We start from the raw sequence: 14,552 nt of genomic DNA, 5'->3' as shown, positions 1-14,552 counted from the left end.
ATATCAAACACTGCACATTTACTCTGAACACGCATTCCATACATCTTCTGGTATTAAGATCAGATCAGTGCAATTCTGTAACATCATTACCTGCCCGAGTTGCCTTGGATAGGCATGTGGCCCCAGGTGGTCACTGATCAGCTTGAGAATACAGGTAACCTGATTCCAGGTGAAGTACTCTTCCCCATCCAGTACTCAGGTTGTGCATCCCTAGGTATTTTGAGTTCTGGTTGGTGAGGTGAGCTGGCTGGAGGGAAGTGAATCATTCGCTTGATAACAGGGTAGTGGGAGTAGGGAGTGGAACAATGACTGGGGCCTAAGTACCTGGAGGTTCTTCATCAAAAAGTGTTTTTAGGAGTTACATTTTGCTTTGATGTCAGAGTATAGCATGAGGGCTATTTGACATAATGAGTCTTTTGATTTCATGAATGTAGAGTATTGGTGAGGATGTTGAACCCTGAGGATTGAAGGCAAACCTAGTATCTTCCTTTTCTGTAATATGTGGTAGAAATCCAGAAAATTGTGGATTACAACAGTGATTTTTTTCCATTGCAGTCAAAAGTTGCAAAGAGATAACATTTAATAAGAATAATAAGGAAGAAGTTATCCTGGTAAGTTTACTGGTAATGTCAAGGAGGATGGAGATATTGTAATTTTTGACCTGTTATTTTCTTAAGAAAACTGGAAAAGTCAGGACAACAATGTTTTTAAAAGAGGGTATACAGATTTCGGTGGAGGAAGACTGATATAAGAGCAGGATGTTCACATAAGGTCTACTCAACTGCATCTGCCAGAAGCCACACAAGAACCTAGCCAACAGTGCCATTCTGGATCCAGAGAAACTCACATGTGAAAATATTAGATACCAGACAGAAGGTTGAATGCCTTAGATACCAGATAGCAGGTTGTGCATTCTTTTGTATCGTCTTCATATTTTATCATAGGGATCCATGATAATACCTGTTCAGAATGCTCAAAAGCAATGAGTGTGCCCAGAGGAGGACATGCATGACACCTGAAGTGTGTTTTGGGTGTCAGAAGTACTTCCAGCTAGGCCACAGCGTGGAGAGTCAGTGCTAAGTACTAATGACACTGAGAATGCTGTGGCCTGCAATGTACAGAAATATGATACATGTCAAAACCCTGAAGGAAGAAGATAGTATTAGGATGGAAAATGTCATGCATAGTGGCAGGAAATCTATAACATTGTAACCTGTGAAGAAGAAGTAGACACCGGTTAAGATGAGAATGTAGATATAGAGTATTGTTTCTGTGCATGTGAAAGCCCAGGAGCCACAGCACAACCTCATTGCCTGCCAGAACAACCTTGGCAAACATGAGGATCACCACATTCTGGATCAGATTCTACTTGGTCCAAGTTGCAGTGATGATACTGGTCTTTCCATTTCTTGGTGTAAATTCCATTTCTCAGGCTGAAATGTTTGGGTTAATGCTGAGGAACCCACAAATGAAGCAGACACAGAAAGATTGAGGATATAGTGTTTCTGTGCATTGGAAAACCCAGGGGCCACAGCACAACCATGTTGCCAGACAAACCAACCTGCGTAGATATGAGGATCACCACTTCCTGGATCATATTCTTCTCATTAAAAGTTGCAGTGATGATCCTGTCCTTTCCATTTGTTTGTGTGAGTTCCATCCCTTAGGCTGAGATTTTCAGGTTGATGCTGAGAAATCCTCCCTGTTGCTCCTGGGGACACAAACCAGACATGAGCACCTGCTGCATGATTACTATTCTCAGGACCACCCTGCTACATTTGATTTACTATTAGGCTGTTACAAGGTAAGAAAGAGAGGTTTGCAGAAGTTAGGTAATCTATCAAAGGTCAGACAGTCCTGGAATCTGGATACAAACCCATTTCTGGCCCTTACTAAAGCCTGTACTCTGCACTGCAGAGAAGATGCTCTATTACATGTGAAATTCTATTCCCCCAATTCCCCACTCAACATGCTTGAGTGAAGGCTCCAAACACCACTCAGTAGGAGTGGCATTCAGAAATTTTCTCTCAGGTGCAAGAATTCAGGAAGACATAGAAGTGATCATGACGCCACCATGACTAAAAGATGTTCCGTCCTGGGAATAGAAGAAGACCTTGTTTTAGGGCTCAGGAGGGAATGTGGGTTCTTGCTAGGATAGGTGTGAGGATGGCTTGATCTGGTGAACTAGGAGTGACTCAAAGTATGAGTCTCAGTGAGGATAGAAGCAGTGTTTGTATTTACAGCATCTAGTTCTATGTACAGCATCTTGTGTATTCATATTCATTCATTGAATGCATGAATGAGGATTCTAACCACAGTGAAGTGAAGATTTTGATTTAATGAAAATGCAATAAAAGATATTAGAAAATATATTATAAGTTAGATGAAAGAAATTTCATATTGTCAGTCTTTTGTGGAAATTTCTGAGTGTGATTAGCACACCTATGTGTGCTCAAAGAAATTAAACTGACCACTGGATACATTTAAAGTGAGACTTCAAAATGGCTTTATTGAACACCTAAGAGCATTTTCATTCAATATGGGAGTAGGATGTGTATTTGAATTGAATTATGTAGCAGCACCAAGGAGAAATGAATAGGCAATAGTGGGGAGGGAGTGCCATTGAAGAGCGATAAGTGTTCGAGTGTCTGTGGAGGACTATTAAGTGTGCCCTGGGGTGTGTACAATAGAAATGTACTTCATTTTCTCTGCCAGATGATTCTTAGCACAGTTGCTTTAGAGATCAAATGTTTTTGTGAGGTGTCTGCGAGGAATTGTAGAAGTTCAGGGCCTGAATAGAAGGAGAGCTTCTCATGCAAATTTCAACTGGGGCAAGAGGACAAGCTCCTGCCTGAGTGGAAATCAAATGGCATGTGCTTGAGATTTACCTGGCATTGCATCTTTGAATCCTGTGAAAAAACTACAATGCAAAAATTAGTATTTTCCCATTTTACAGAGGATAAAATTGTAGCACAAACAGGATGCGTTAGTAGCCCTTGACCTCATACACTGTGAATTTGAAACCAGCAGTGCTGCCTCATGGTCTGCCCTCAGTTCAGTCCTTGTGAGTCATACTCTCTGCGTGCTGATCCCACATGAATGCAGGAAAAGTAGAGGAGTAACTCCAACATTTTATGCAACATGGCAAATTGTGGATGAAAATAAAATCTAGCATAAGCACATTCCAGAAATGGAGGGAAGAGAATTCACTCAAATGAGAACAAAAGAAAGGTGGGTGGAAGTCAGGAATAGATATTCTAGGTGTCCTTTGTTGTCTCACAAAGGGAGCCATGCCTTCAGAATCAAGAGCACTCATAGGGAAATGAGGCTTCCAAGAGGACAGAGAAGGCATATCTTCTGAAGATGTAGAGGCTTCCAGGAGTGAATGATGGCCTCCATCATGTACTCCCTTAGCAAAGAAGCTTCACATCCCTGAATGGTCAGAAAAAGATGTGGGAGGAAAATCAGAACCTGTATTATTTGCACTTAGGGGGTCTTACAGTTAACCAGATGTCATTATGGTATTTGATACCTTTAAATTAAAAACTCAATAAGGCATAAGTCATGCTTGTTTTTCTTTTCACTAAATATCCCTGGGTTCCTTAATGGCTATCTATTTTAATATCCTCACTTACTATGTGAAGAAAAGATGCTCAAACGGACAACAGAATTTTTCTGAAAGACACCAAGAGGACTCATTCCAATGCCAGTCTCTGGTTTACCTAAGCAATTTTTATTTTTTGGTACTGGGGATTGAACTCAGGGGCACTTAACCACTGAGACTCATCCCCAGTGCTTTTTTGTATTTTATTTAGAAACAGGGACTCACTGAGTTGCTTAGAGTCTCACTAAATTGCTGAGGATGGCTTTGACCATCTTCCTACCTCAGCTTCCAGAGCCTCTGGGACACAGCGCCTGGCTCTTTAAGTACTTTCTATGACTTTCTCACTGTTCTTTCTTATATTGCTCATCATTTTTGAGAAGTTTTGAAAACATTTTCATGTGAATGAAGAATCTGAGGAGACATGGGGTATGAAGAACCTGCTAATTTTCTCCAATATCAGTTCTCCCCATCACATAATATTGTTAAGAGGATTAAATCAAGAAAAGACCATAGTTTCCAGTTTTTTCAAGGTATTTATAACCCCCTGTTACTAGGTACTGATGAAGAGGGTGAGAGCAGAAGCAATGTAACCAACCCTGGGGGTCACGGGATTAATAGGAGGGAGACTCTCCTGTTTCCCATCCCTCCAGCAGGCATCATGATGTCCAGAAACCATGTAGGACAACCAGGATGAGGGTACCTTTTCTGAGATTGTAGAGTGGCAAGTTGGAAGGAATTTTGATGTCTGATGTGTTGGAACCTCTAGCTCAAGTGTGAAACACTTTTTTTTGGTGTCTAAGTCTTTATGAAAATTGGTGTCTGTTAGAGCAGCCAAACTTATACTCTAATGAACAAGGAGTGCATTTTCCCACAGGCCCTGTGTTGCCAATGGCAGGGCCTCTTCTCCTGTCATCATCTCCTGCTGCTATAGCTTCAGTAATGGCTGATCTCTTTGGCACCTGCTCCTTCCCTTGTCACTTTAAACCCAGAATAGAAATGATGTTGCACTATTGCTTAGGATGCTTTACTGTGCATTGTAAACTTCTTAGTCCTTCCCAGTTTTATGCATGATGTGTTCATGGAATTTTCCTCAATTATTTCAGATTGATTTATCTGTTTCCACCTTTAGATCTTTTGGATACTCAATGTAGAATCATTTTGAAAAGCAAGTAAGTCAGTGAAATCGGGTTCATAACAGCTCATATCTGGATGCAATGCTGAACTGTCACCTTATTCCTTAAATTTATGTAGCAATTGCCATTCTTTATAGGAAAACATATTTCAAAAGTATGAATTCAGGAGATCTTATGGGGGGATGGATCAGAAGGGAGAAGGTTCTGGTAATTCCCATCCTGAAACCCAATAGTCAGTGATGCCTGTATTTTGTTTCAAGAAAAATATTCTGAATAGTGGTCTGATCTTTTCTTTCCTTGATGTGTCTTTTTCTGGTATTGTTATCAGAGTGATATTAACCTCATAGAATGAGTTTGGAAGGACTCCCTCCTTTTCTATTTAATGAAATAGTTTGAGGAGTACGGGTACTAGTTCTTTGAAGGTCTTGAAGAACTTGGCTGAGAATCCTTCTGGTTCTGGACTTTTCTTGGTTGGTAGGCTTTTGACAGTATATTGTATTTCATTGCTTGAAATGGATCTGTTAAGTTGTGTATGTCCTCCTGATTCAGTTTGGGTAGATAATATTTCTCTAGAAATTTTTTGATGTCTTTGAGATTTTCTATTTTATTGAAATATATATTTTTAAAATAATTTCTAATTTTGTATTTCAGTAGTGTCTGTTGTGATATTTCCTTTTTCATCATGAGTTTTACAGCTTTTCTCTCTCCTTCTCTTTGTTAGTGTGACTAAGGGTTTATCAATTATATATATATATATATATATATTTAAAGAACCAACTTTTCATTTTGTCAATTTTTTGAATTGTTTCTTTTGTTTCAGTTTCATTGATTTCAGCTCTGATTTTAATTATTTCCTGTCTTCTACTCCTTTTGGTGTTGATTTGTTTTTCTCTTTCTAGGGCTTTAAAGATGTAATTTAGGTCATGTATTTGTTGACACTTTATTATTTTAATGAATATGATCAATGCAATGAACTTTCCTCTAAGCATTGCCTTCAGAGTGTCCCAGAGATTTTGATATGTTGTATAGGTGCTCTCATTTACCTCTAAAGAATGTTTTTGTCTCCTTTCTGACGTCTTCTGCTATCCATTCATACTCAATAGCATATTTTTTAGTCTCCAGGTGTTGGAGTAGCATTTATTTTTATTTTATTGATTTCTAATTTTATTCCATTATGATCTGATAGAATGCAGTGTACTATCTCTATATTTTTGTATTTGATGAGAGTTGCTTTGTGGCAATAACATATGGTCTATTTTAGAGTAAGATTCATGTTCTGCTGAGAAAAAAGTATTTTTGCTCATTAATGGATGAAATATTCTACATGTCTATTAAATATAAATCATTGATTGTATTATTGAGTTCTATAATTTCTTTGTTTTTGTTTGGAAGATGTATATAGTGATGAGAGAGGTGTGTTAAAGACACTGAGTATTATTGTGTTTTATTTTATTTGATTGTTGAAATTGAGATAGTTTTGATTGATATGTAGATCCAGTTCCTTGGCCCATTTATTGATTGGGTTCTTTGTATTTTTGTTGTAAAGTTTGTTAAGTTCTTTATAAACTTTGGAGATAAGTGCTCTATCTGAAGTGCATGTGAAAAAGATTTTCTCCCACTCTATAGGCTCTCTCTTCACATTCTTGATTGTATCCTTTGCTGAGAAAAAGCTTTTTAGTTTGAGTCCATCCCATTTATAGATTCTTGCTTTGGTTTCTTGTGCTTTGGGAGTCTTGTTGAGAAAGTCTGATCCTAAGCCAACACAATGAAGATTTGGGCCTGCTTTGTCTTCTATTAGGTGCAGGGTCTCTGGTCTAATTCCTATGTTCTTGATCCATTTTGAGTTGAGTTTTGTGCAGGGTGAGAGATAGAGGTTTCATTTCATTTTATTGCATATGGATTTCCAGTTTTCCCAGTACCATTTGTTGAACAGGCTGTCTTTTCTCCATTGTATGTTTTTGGCTGCTTTGTCTAGTATGAGGTGACTGTATTTATGTGGTTTTGTCTCTTTGTCTTCTATTCTGTACCATTGGTCTGCCTGTCTATTTTGGCACCAATACCATGCCGTTTTTGTTACTATTACTCTGTAGTATAGTTTAATGTATGATATTGTGATACCTCCTGTTTCACTTTTTCTACTCAGAATTGTTTTGGCTATTTGAGGTCTCTTGTTCTTCCAGATGAAGTTCAAAATTTCTTTCTCTATTTCTATGAGGAATGACATTGGAATTTTAATTGGAATTGCATTGAAACTGTATATAACCTTTGGTAGAATCGCCATTTTGACAATGTTAATTCTGCCTATCCAACAACATGGGAGATCTTTCCATCTTTGAAGGTTTTCTTCAATTTCTTTCTTTAATGTTCTGTAGTTTTCATTGTAGAGGTCTTTTACCTCTTTTGTTAGGTTAATTCCCAATTAATTTTTTTGAGGCTATTGTGAATGGAGTGGTTTTCCTAATTTCTCTTTCAGAAGATTCATCACTTATGAATAGAAATGCATTAAATTTACATGTATTGATTTTATATTCTGCTACTTTGCTGAATTCATTTATTAGTTCTAGAAGTTTTCTAGTGGAGTTTTTTGAATCTTCTAAATATAGGGTCATGTCATCAGCAAATAGTGATAGCTTAAGATCTTCAACCCTTCTCAATTTTAAGAATCAAACAGACCAAACACATTAATAGTGGGGAACTTTAACACACTGCTCTCACCAATGGATAGATCCTCCAAACAAAAACTGAACAAAGAAACTATAGAACTAAATAATACAATCAATGATATAGATTTAATGGATATTTATAGAGTATTTCATCCATCATCAAGTGAATATACTTCTTCTCAGCAGTTCATGGATCCTTCTCTGAAATAGACTATATGCTGTGCCACAAAGAAGCCATTAGTAAATACAAAAAAATAGAGATCCCACCCTGTATCCTATCAGACCATAATGGAATGCAATTAGAAATGAATGATAAAATAATAAGCAAAAACTACTCATACACCTGGAAACTAAATAATATGCTATTGAATAATGCAATGATAACAGAAGACATCAGGGAAGAAATAAAAAAATTCTTAGAGGTAAATGAGAACAATGACACAACATATCAAAATCTCTGGGACAATCTGAAAGCAGTACTAAGAGGAAAGTTCATTGCATTGAGCTCATACTTAAAAAAAATAGAAAATCAACAACTAAATGACCTAACATTACACCTCAATGCCCTAGAAAAAGAAGAATGATCAACACGAAAAATAGTAGAAGACAGGAAATAATTAAAATCAGAGCTGAAATAAATGAAATTGAAACAAGAGAAATAATTAAAAAAATTAAGAAAACAAAACGTTGGTTCTTTGGAAAAGTAAACAAAATTGATAAACCCCTAGCCACACTAACGAAGAGAAGGAGAGAAAAAACTCAAATTACTAGAATTTTTGATGAAAAAGGAAAGATCACGATAGACACCATTGAAATACATAACATAATTAGAAGCTACTTTGAAAATCTATACTCCAACAAACAGAAAATATCGAAGACATTGACAAATTTTTAGAGACATATGATCCTCCCAAACTGAATCAGGAAGATGTACACAATCTAACCAGATCAATTTCAAGCAATGAAATAGAAGAAGCCATCAAAAGTCTGCCAACCAAGAAAAGTCCAGGACCAGATGGATTCTCAACTGAATTCTGCAAGACCTTTAAAGAAGAACTGATACCAATACTCCTCAAAGTATTCCAGGAAACAGAAAAGAAGGGAACCCTTCCAAAGTCATTCAATGAGACTAATATCACTCTGATACCAAAATGACAAAGACACATCAAGGAAAGAAAAATTTTGACCAATATCCCTGATGAACATAGACACAAAAATCCTTAGCAAAACTTTGTATGCAAATTGCATACAAAAACATACTAAGAAGATAGTGCACCATGATCATGTGGGGTTTATCCCAGGGATGCAAGGTTGGTTCAACATCCATAAATCAATAAATGTAATTCATAACATCAAGAGACTTAAATTTAAGAATCACATGATTATTTCAATAGATGCTGAGAAAGCATTTGATAAAACACAGCACCCTTCATGCTCAAAACTCTAGAAAAAAGGAATAGTAGGACCCTACATCAACATTGTAAAGGCTATCTATGCTAAGCCCACGGCCAATATCATTCTTTATGGAGGAAAACTGAAAGCATTCCCTCTAAAAACTGGAACAAGACAGGGATGTGCTCTTTCACCACTTCTATTCAACACCTTCCTTGAAACACTTGCCAGAGCAATTAGATCAAAGAAATTAAAGGGATACAAATAGGAAAAAAAGGTCATGGTTTTAACTGCTAAAACCCAAGGCAACTAGTCGTTATGGCATGGACAAATGTTACAAGAACACTTTTCATAAACTTAATTTCCTGCATTGTTCTTATGCAGGTAGACTCTACTTTCAAACCACAGAGAACTCTACATTTACTGTACCAGAACTCACTGATTCAGAACCAGGCTTTCTATTTGCATCAATGTCCCAACTGATAACACAAGACTAATTGCTCATAGTATAGACAGAGGTAAGAGATCATTATTTTCTATAACTTCATGTAGAAAGTAGTAAAAAATAAGAGGTTTATAACTTTGTGCGAGTATTGTTTTTCCTTTGGAATAAATATGTCAAAGAAAAGCATCAGTGAAAAGATTTAGATGAAGATATCATGAGACAGTTATTGAAAATATCAAAAATGGATTGAGTTGTTCTTAAGATTGGTTTCCATAAGAGAAAGAAGAAAACCTAGGTTAACATAAACCCATTGGAAGGCATAGAAATATTTCAAGGGCACAAGACTGAGAAGAGAACAGACAACTGTCAAGTGTGGCTGGTCACTGTTGCCTCTTGAAGGCACATCTGATGGACCAGAGCAGAGGCTCTTCACCCCTGCTCCACTCTGCTGCCTGACATCTCCAGGGTTCCCTGAGGAAGGCTGCCTCCACATTCACCTTCCTCAGGAGTGTCTTGCAGAGCCCGCTCAAGCACCAGCTTGAGGTTCCGTGCCTGAAACTGCTGCCTAAAGAAGCCAAAGAAGAAGTAAATGATGGGGTTGGCAGAGCTGTTAACAGAGGACAAGACAAGTGAAGACAGAAAAAGGAAACTATTTGTGATAATATATTTCTGAATTCTGATTAACAAGAACAAACAGACCCTGAAGGGCAGACCACAAAAGAAGACCAAAGCCGTGAGCAGGATGGTAACACACAGCCTGGTCAGAGGCTTCTGCTTGGACCTAGCAGGGCCAGGCTGGACCCTGAGAGAACCACAAATAAAAAAGCCAGCCATGCAATTAGGGTAAAATGAAATCCTTTAGAATGAACTTTGTTTTTTTTTTTTTTTGAGATAAAAAAGAAAATGACCCTGTCTTAGAGTATCGAGAGACAGGAACAGGGCCAAAAGCAGGGCACCCATGATAGTTGATGTGTGTCTTGGGCTATGGCAGTGGTACCAAATGGGCCACAGGACTGACAGGCAGCAATGTAGAAAATGAATACCCCCATTTGTATAATGCTATAGGAAACAATGTGAATATTCAAGATGTTTTTGATGAATTCTATCAGGTAAGTAGTAACATAGAGGCAGAGAAGGAGGAAGTCAGCAGCAGCCAGGTTTAGGATGTAGATGTAAAAGGCATTTCTGTGCATGCGGAAACCCAAGAACCAGATCACAGATGCATTTCCTGCCAGCCCAAATAGGGAAATGATTCTACACTAGTAAAATCAGTTCATTCATGTCACCAATTGGAGGAAGGTCCTCATAACTTCCATTGGTTGGCATGGCATCTGTCCTCCAGGCTGAGATGGTTGGACCCAGGCTCCTCATCTCTTCAGTGGGGCCCCTGGGAACACAAAGAACACTTGAGCACTAGGAGCAGCAGCTCAGATGATCAGGATCACCCTGCTATGTGGAGATTACTATATCCATTTCAAAGAGTAGGGAAACAGGTGAAGTATAGGGGATTCCTGAAGTATGAAATCAAAATCAGTAGTCATTTTCTGAACACCCTGAGCTCTCTGACCTGAATGTAAATGACAAAGAAATACGCTATAATCTGAACACTCCCACTCAGAGGGGCCCAGAAGTTGTCTATCCTGGGACAGTTTTTTTTTTCTCAGGTGCAGAAATTGAGGCAGACCAAGAGGTGATTACAATATCCCCATCACAAAGAGGGCTTCATTTAAGGAGGCAAAAGGAGACCTGGCTTTATGGCCATGAGGGTAATGTGAGCTTTTGCTAAAGCAGGACTGAGAATGACTTGGCATAAAAATAGCTCAGTGTGTCAGTCATTGAAGACAGGCTCACTTTTTCATCCCAGTGCTGAGCTCTATGTGTGACCCACATGCCCTCAGTATCTATTTAATGAATGAATATATGAACTCGAATCCTTACAGTGCTAGATGATGTGGGCTAAGTGGAAAACAAAATGAAAATACAGTGAAAGACCTTAACACACACATAATGAGATGAAGAAAATGCCATTCACTATAATCCTTAATGTGAGCAGTCCTGGGTGTATTTAGAATTACTTATGTGTGACCAAATAGCTGCCGTTGACTACTCACGTGCCTTTGCAATGTGGATTCAAAATGGCTTTATGTAGCACCTATTGGCATTTAGTGAACAGTGTGGGGGTCAGATTTGTGTCTGTTGAAATGCTTGGCAGTACAGAACAGGAGGGTGTTAACGAGGGTGGGGTACGAGTGCCCCTGAAAAGAGGTACTTGTAAAAGAAGTCTTTCTACAGAGAACTAAGTGGTGTCTACAATATTAACCTGCCCCATTCCCTCTGAGGTGATCCTTAGTAGCATTTTTCTTCTCGATGAATGTTTTTGTGTGAGAAGAGTACATGTAGTGAAATTGATAGAGGGCATGGCTTGCGGCACAAAGAGTTGTTCAAGCAGATTTCAAAAAGGTAAAGGGACCAACTCTTAACATAACAATTAAAAGGAGTTAATTTCAGTGTTACCACATAGTTTCACTTTGGTTCTTCCCAAAATCCTATGAGGTAAGAATTTCTATCTGTGCAATTTTTACAGAGGATGGAATTGGAGCACAAGCAGGGTCACTTGATAACCCCTGTTGTAACAGTATGCATTTCAACACCCCAAGTTCTACCTTTTTACCAGCACTTACTACCACTCTGTGTTGATCATATGTGGATGAGAAAGGTACAGAGTAGTAAATCCCAAGTTATATCTCAGATGGCAAATTGTGAATAAGATAAAATCTAGGATGAGCAAAGTTCAGAAACAGAGAGGATGAGAAACCAATCAAATAAGGCACAAAATGGATATAGGTAGAAATGAGGAGAAGATATGAGAATCCGGGAGCCCTTTGCTGTCTCATAAAGGCATCTATGACCTCAGAATCCAGAGGACACATAGGGCTTAGGAGGCCTCCAAGAGATAGAGGGCACATTCTCCTTTGGACCTGCAGAGAGTCATCTGAAGTGAAGGCATCCATCAAAAGTTTTCTTAGATAGCCCAGTTCCCTCAACATTTGTTGATTTGCACAGGAGGAAAAATGGAAATGCTGGTGTCCTGAATGAATGCAGTTTCCACATTTCTCTTTATGGTGTGACGCATTTGGCATCAAACATGAAGCTCTGTGAAGACCTTCCATTTTCAATGCATGTCTTGTTTGCTTTATTCACTACTTGACCCCAAAACTTAGCATGTGTTCTTAACAGATTATCTATTGTAATACCCTGCCTAACACAAAAAGAGACTCAGGCTCACTCAAAGGAATTTTCCAAAATCACATCTTCAAGAGCAGGTCCAACTCCAGACCCTGGTCTCCTGGAGCCCTATCTGACGCTTTGCCTCTGTTCTCTGCCCCCTCTTATCTTATTTTGTTTTCGAAGCTTCCAAAACATCATCATAGGACCACAGACTGTGAGACATCATCAGCACCTGTTACAACTTCTAAATTACCCCCATAACACCAATTTTTTCTTCTGTCAAAGTGATTCTCTGAGTTTTAGGTCTCAATGATCCCATTTACCTTCCTGTCTTAATGATGATATCACCACATGACTAGGCACTGACCAAAGGTAGTGAGCAGAGTGATGTAACCAACTCCTGGGTTATAGGACTAATAGAAGGAGTCTAGCCTGCATTTCCTTCTCTGTTTTCTCAAGGCATCCGTTCTGATATGTCTGGAGCCATTTAGGACCACAGGATGATGGGACATACCCAGCATGGAGAGCAGCACTATCAAATTCCTTGAGCCTGATGCTCTGGAGCTTACAGCACAGGTCTAACACATATCCTGTTAAGGTCAGTAGTGCTTCAGTTTTAGCCACATTTTCACTCTAAAAAGGAATGATGGTTTTGCCTTTTAAAATGAACCTCCACTTTCAAATAATTTCTTATTAATGTAGGTGATTGTTTTATAAAATTAATGCAAGAGAAAGTAATATGTAAATAGTAAAAATTATTTTGTGGAGAAAAAAAGGCAAAGGGCTCAAATGGTATTAGATTGAGAAAACCCCAGAGAGTAGGAAGATAGAAGGAGCAGAGTGGGATATTTTCATGTGTCCTGACAGTTTTTATTACATCCTTTTTCTCTGCCTTGATAGAGTCCCCAAACTGGTGGCCTCTTAGCACCCCACCAAGGATTCATTTTTTTCTTGTTTCTGGGTGAACTGAGCTACCTGGAGATACAGTCAGAACAGTAGAGGATGGGAGGAGAGGGGTTTGAATTTTCACTCTCCTTACTCCTGCTAGGCATTTTGGCAGTGGCTTTGCTCCTCCATAAGCCTGGTAATCTTCTAGAAATACAGCTCCACCTAGGGCTAGGCTCTGTCCCTGATAAGTGCTCCTTCCTTTGTCCCTTACAATCTAGGTATGGAAACAAAGCTATACCCTTGCTTTTCTTGGGTCACCTCACAATGCATTGCTATTATTCCCTTAATTCTGCACATCTCTGTAAATAATTCCTCCTCACATATTCCTCAATTATTGCAATTTGAAATATCTATTTCTGTCATAACCTTAAGAAATACAAAATGAAAGTAGTTTTGAAGAGAAAGTGAAAGTAATGAAACCCATTTTATAGCATTTTAGCTCTAGTAAGCAATACCTCCATGTGACTTTACTTTTAAATGATTTTTTATAAAAGCAGAAATCTATTCATGACAGTAGATATAAATCATTGGAAAAGGTGAGAATGAGCTAAATCAGAAGGATAAAAGGTTTCATTCACGCTATTTTCAACTCTCAAATTAGGAGCTTCAAGAACCCAGTGTTCAGAAGTATGATTCTGTCTCCTGACTTTCCCTTAAAGAAGCGCCATGATTGCCTCCATGTAGCCCCCATGTAGAAACACAGGGATGTGAACTGAGAGCAAACCCTCATACCTCAGAGGAATTCTGACAGTTCTTACCTTTCACCCATTCTCCTGTGCAGAAGTGCAGAGCTGAACTGTGCTGTTAGGAGAGTCTTTCTGAGATGGAGTGATGCCACAGTATAATTCTTTGTTCTCCAAGTGGAGAGATGCCTATGGAAGCTGTGTATAAAGGTGGTGACCAGTTGAGGCTTTTAAATTCTGAATGACCCCTATGATTTTCAGTCCATAGATTGGAAGCAAATTAGAGACCACAGTCATTTGAGGCCTCATTTTAATGGATGGTATTTCTGGGCATCTATATCAGTCACTCCCATCTTGGCCTCTCCCTTCCATCCCTTTAACTCCACCTACCTGTAAGTGGTTGCTTTTCTCTGTGCTTTGCCACCTATGATCCTAGGTAACTATGTAAGGAAAGTG

At 38.6% G+C, this 14,552-nt stretch overlaps 1 protein-coding gene across 1 annotated transcript; it reads right to left on the bottom strand.

The window, feature by feature from the left end:
* Positions 1-9,666: 9,666 nt before the first annotated feature.
* LOC124959479 (mas-related G-protein coupled receptor member X3-like) lies at positions 9,667-14,182 on the bottom strand. Its single transcript, XM_047517920.1, has 4 exons — positions 14,172-14,182; positions 12,985-13,023; positions 10,281-10,491; positions 9,667-10,032 (listed from the first exon to the last, which is right to left on the bottom strand). Exons 1-4 carry the CDS (start codon positions 14,180-14,182, stop codon positions 9,667-9,669), a joined length of 627 nt encoding a protein of 208 aa, XP_047373876.1.
* Positions 14,183-14,552: the final 370 nt, after the last annotated feature.

The sequence above is a fragment of the Sciurus carolinensis genome, chromosome 11, assembly GCF_902686445.1.
Source record: "Sciurus carolinensis chromosome 11, mSciCar1.2, whole genome shotgun sequence".
Taxonomy (NCBI): Eukaryota; Metazoa; Chordata; class Mammalia; order Rodentia; family Sciuridae; genus Sciurus; species Sciurus carolinensis.
This window is presented reverse-complemented; position numbering and strand designations above follow the sequence as displayed.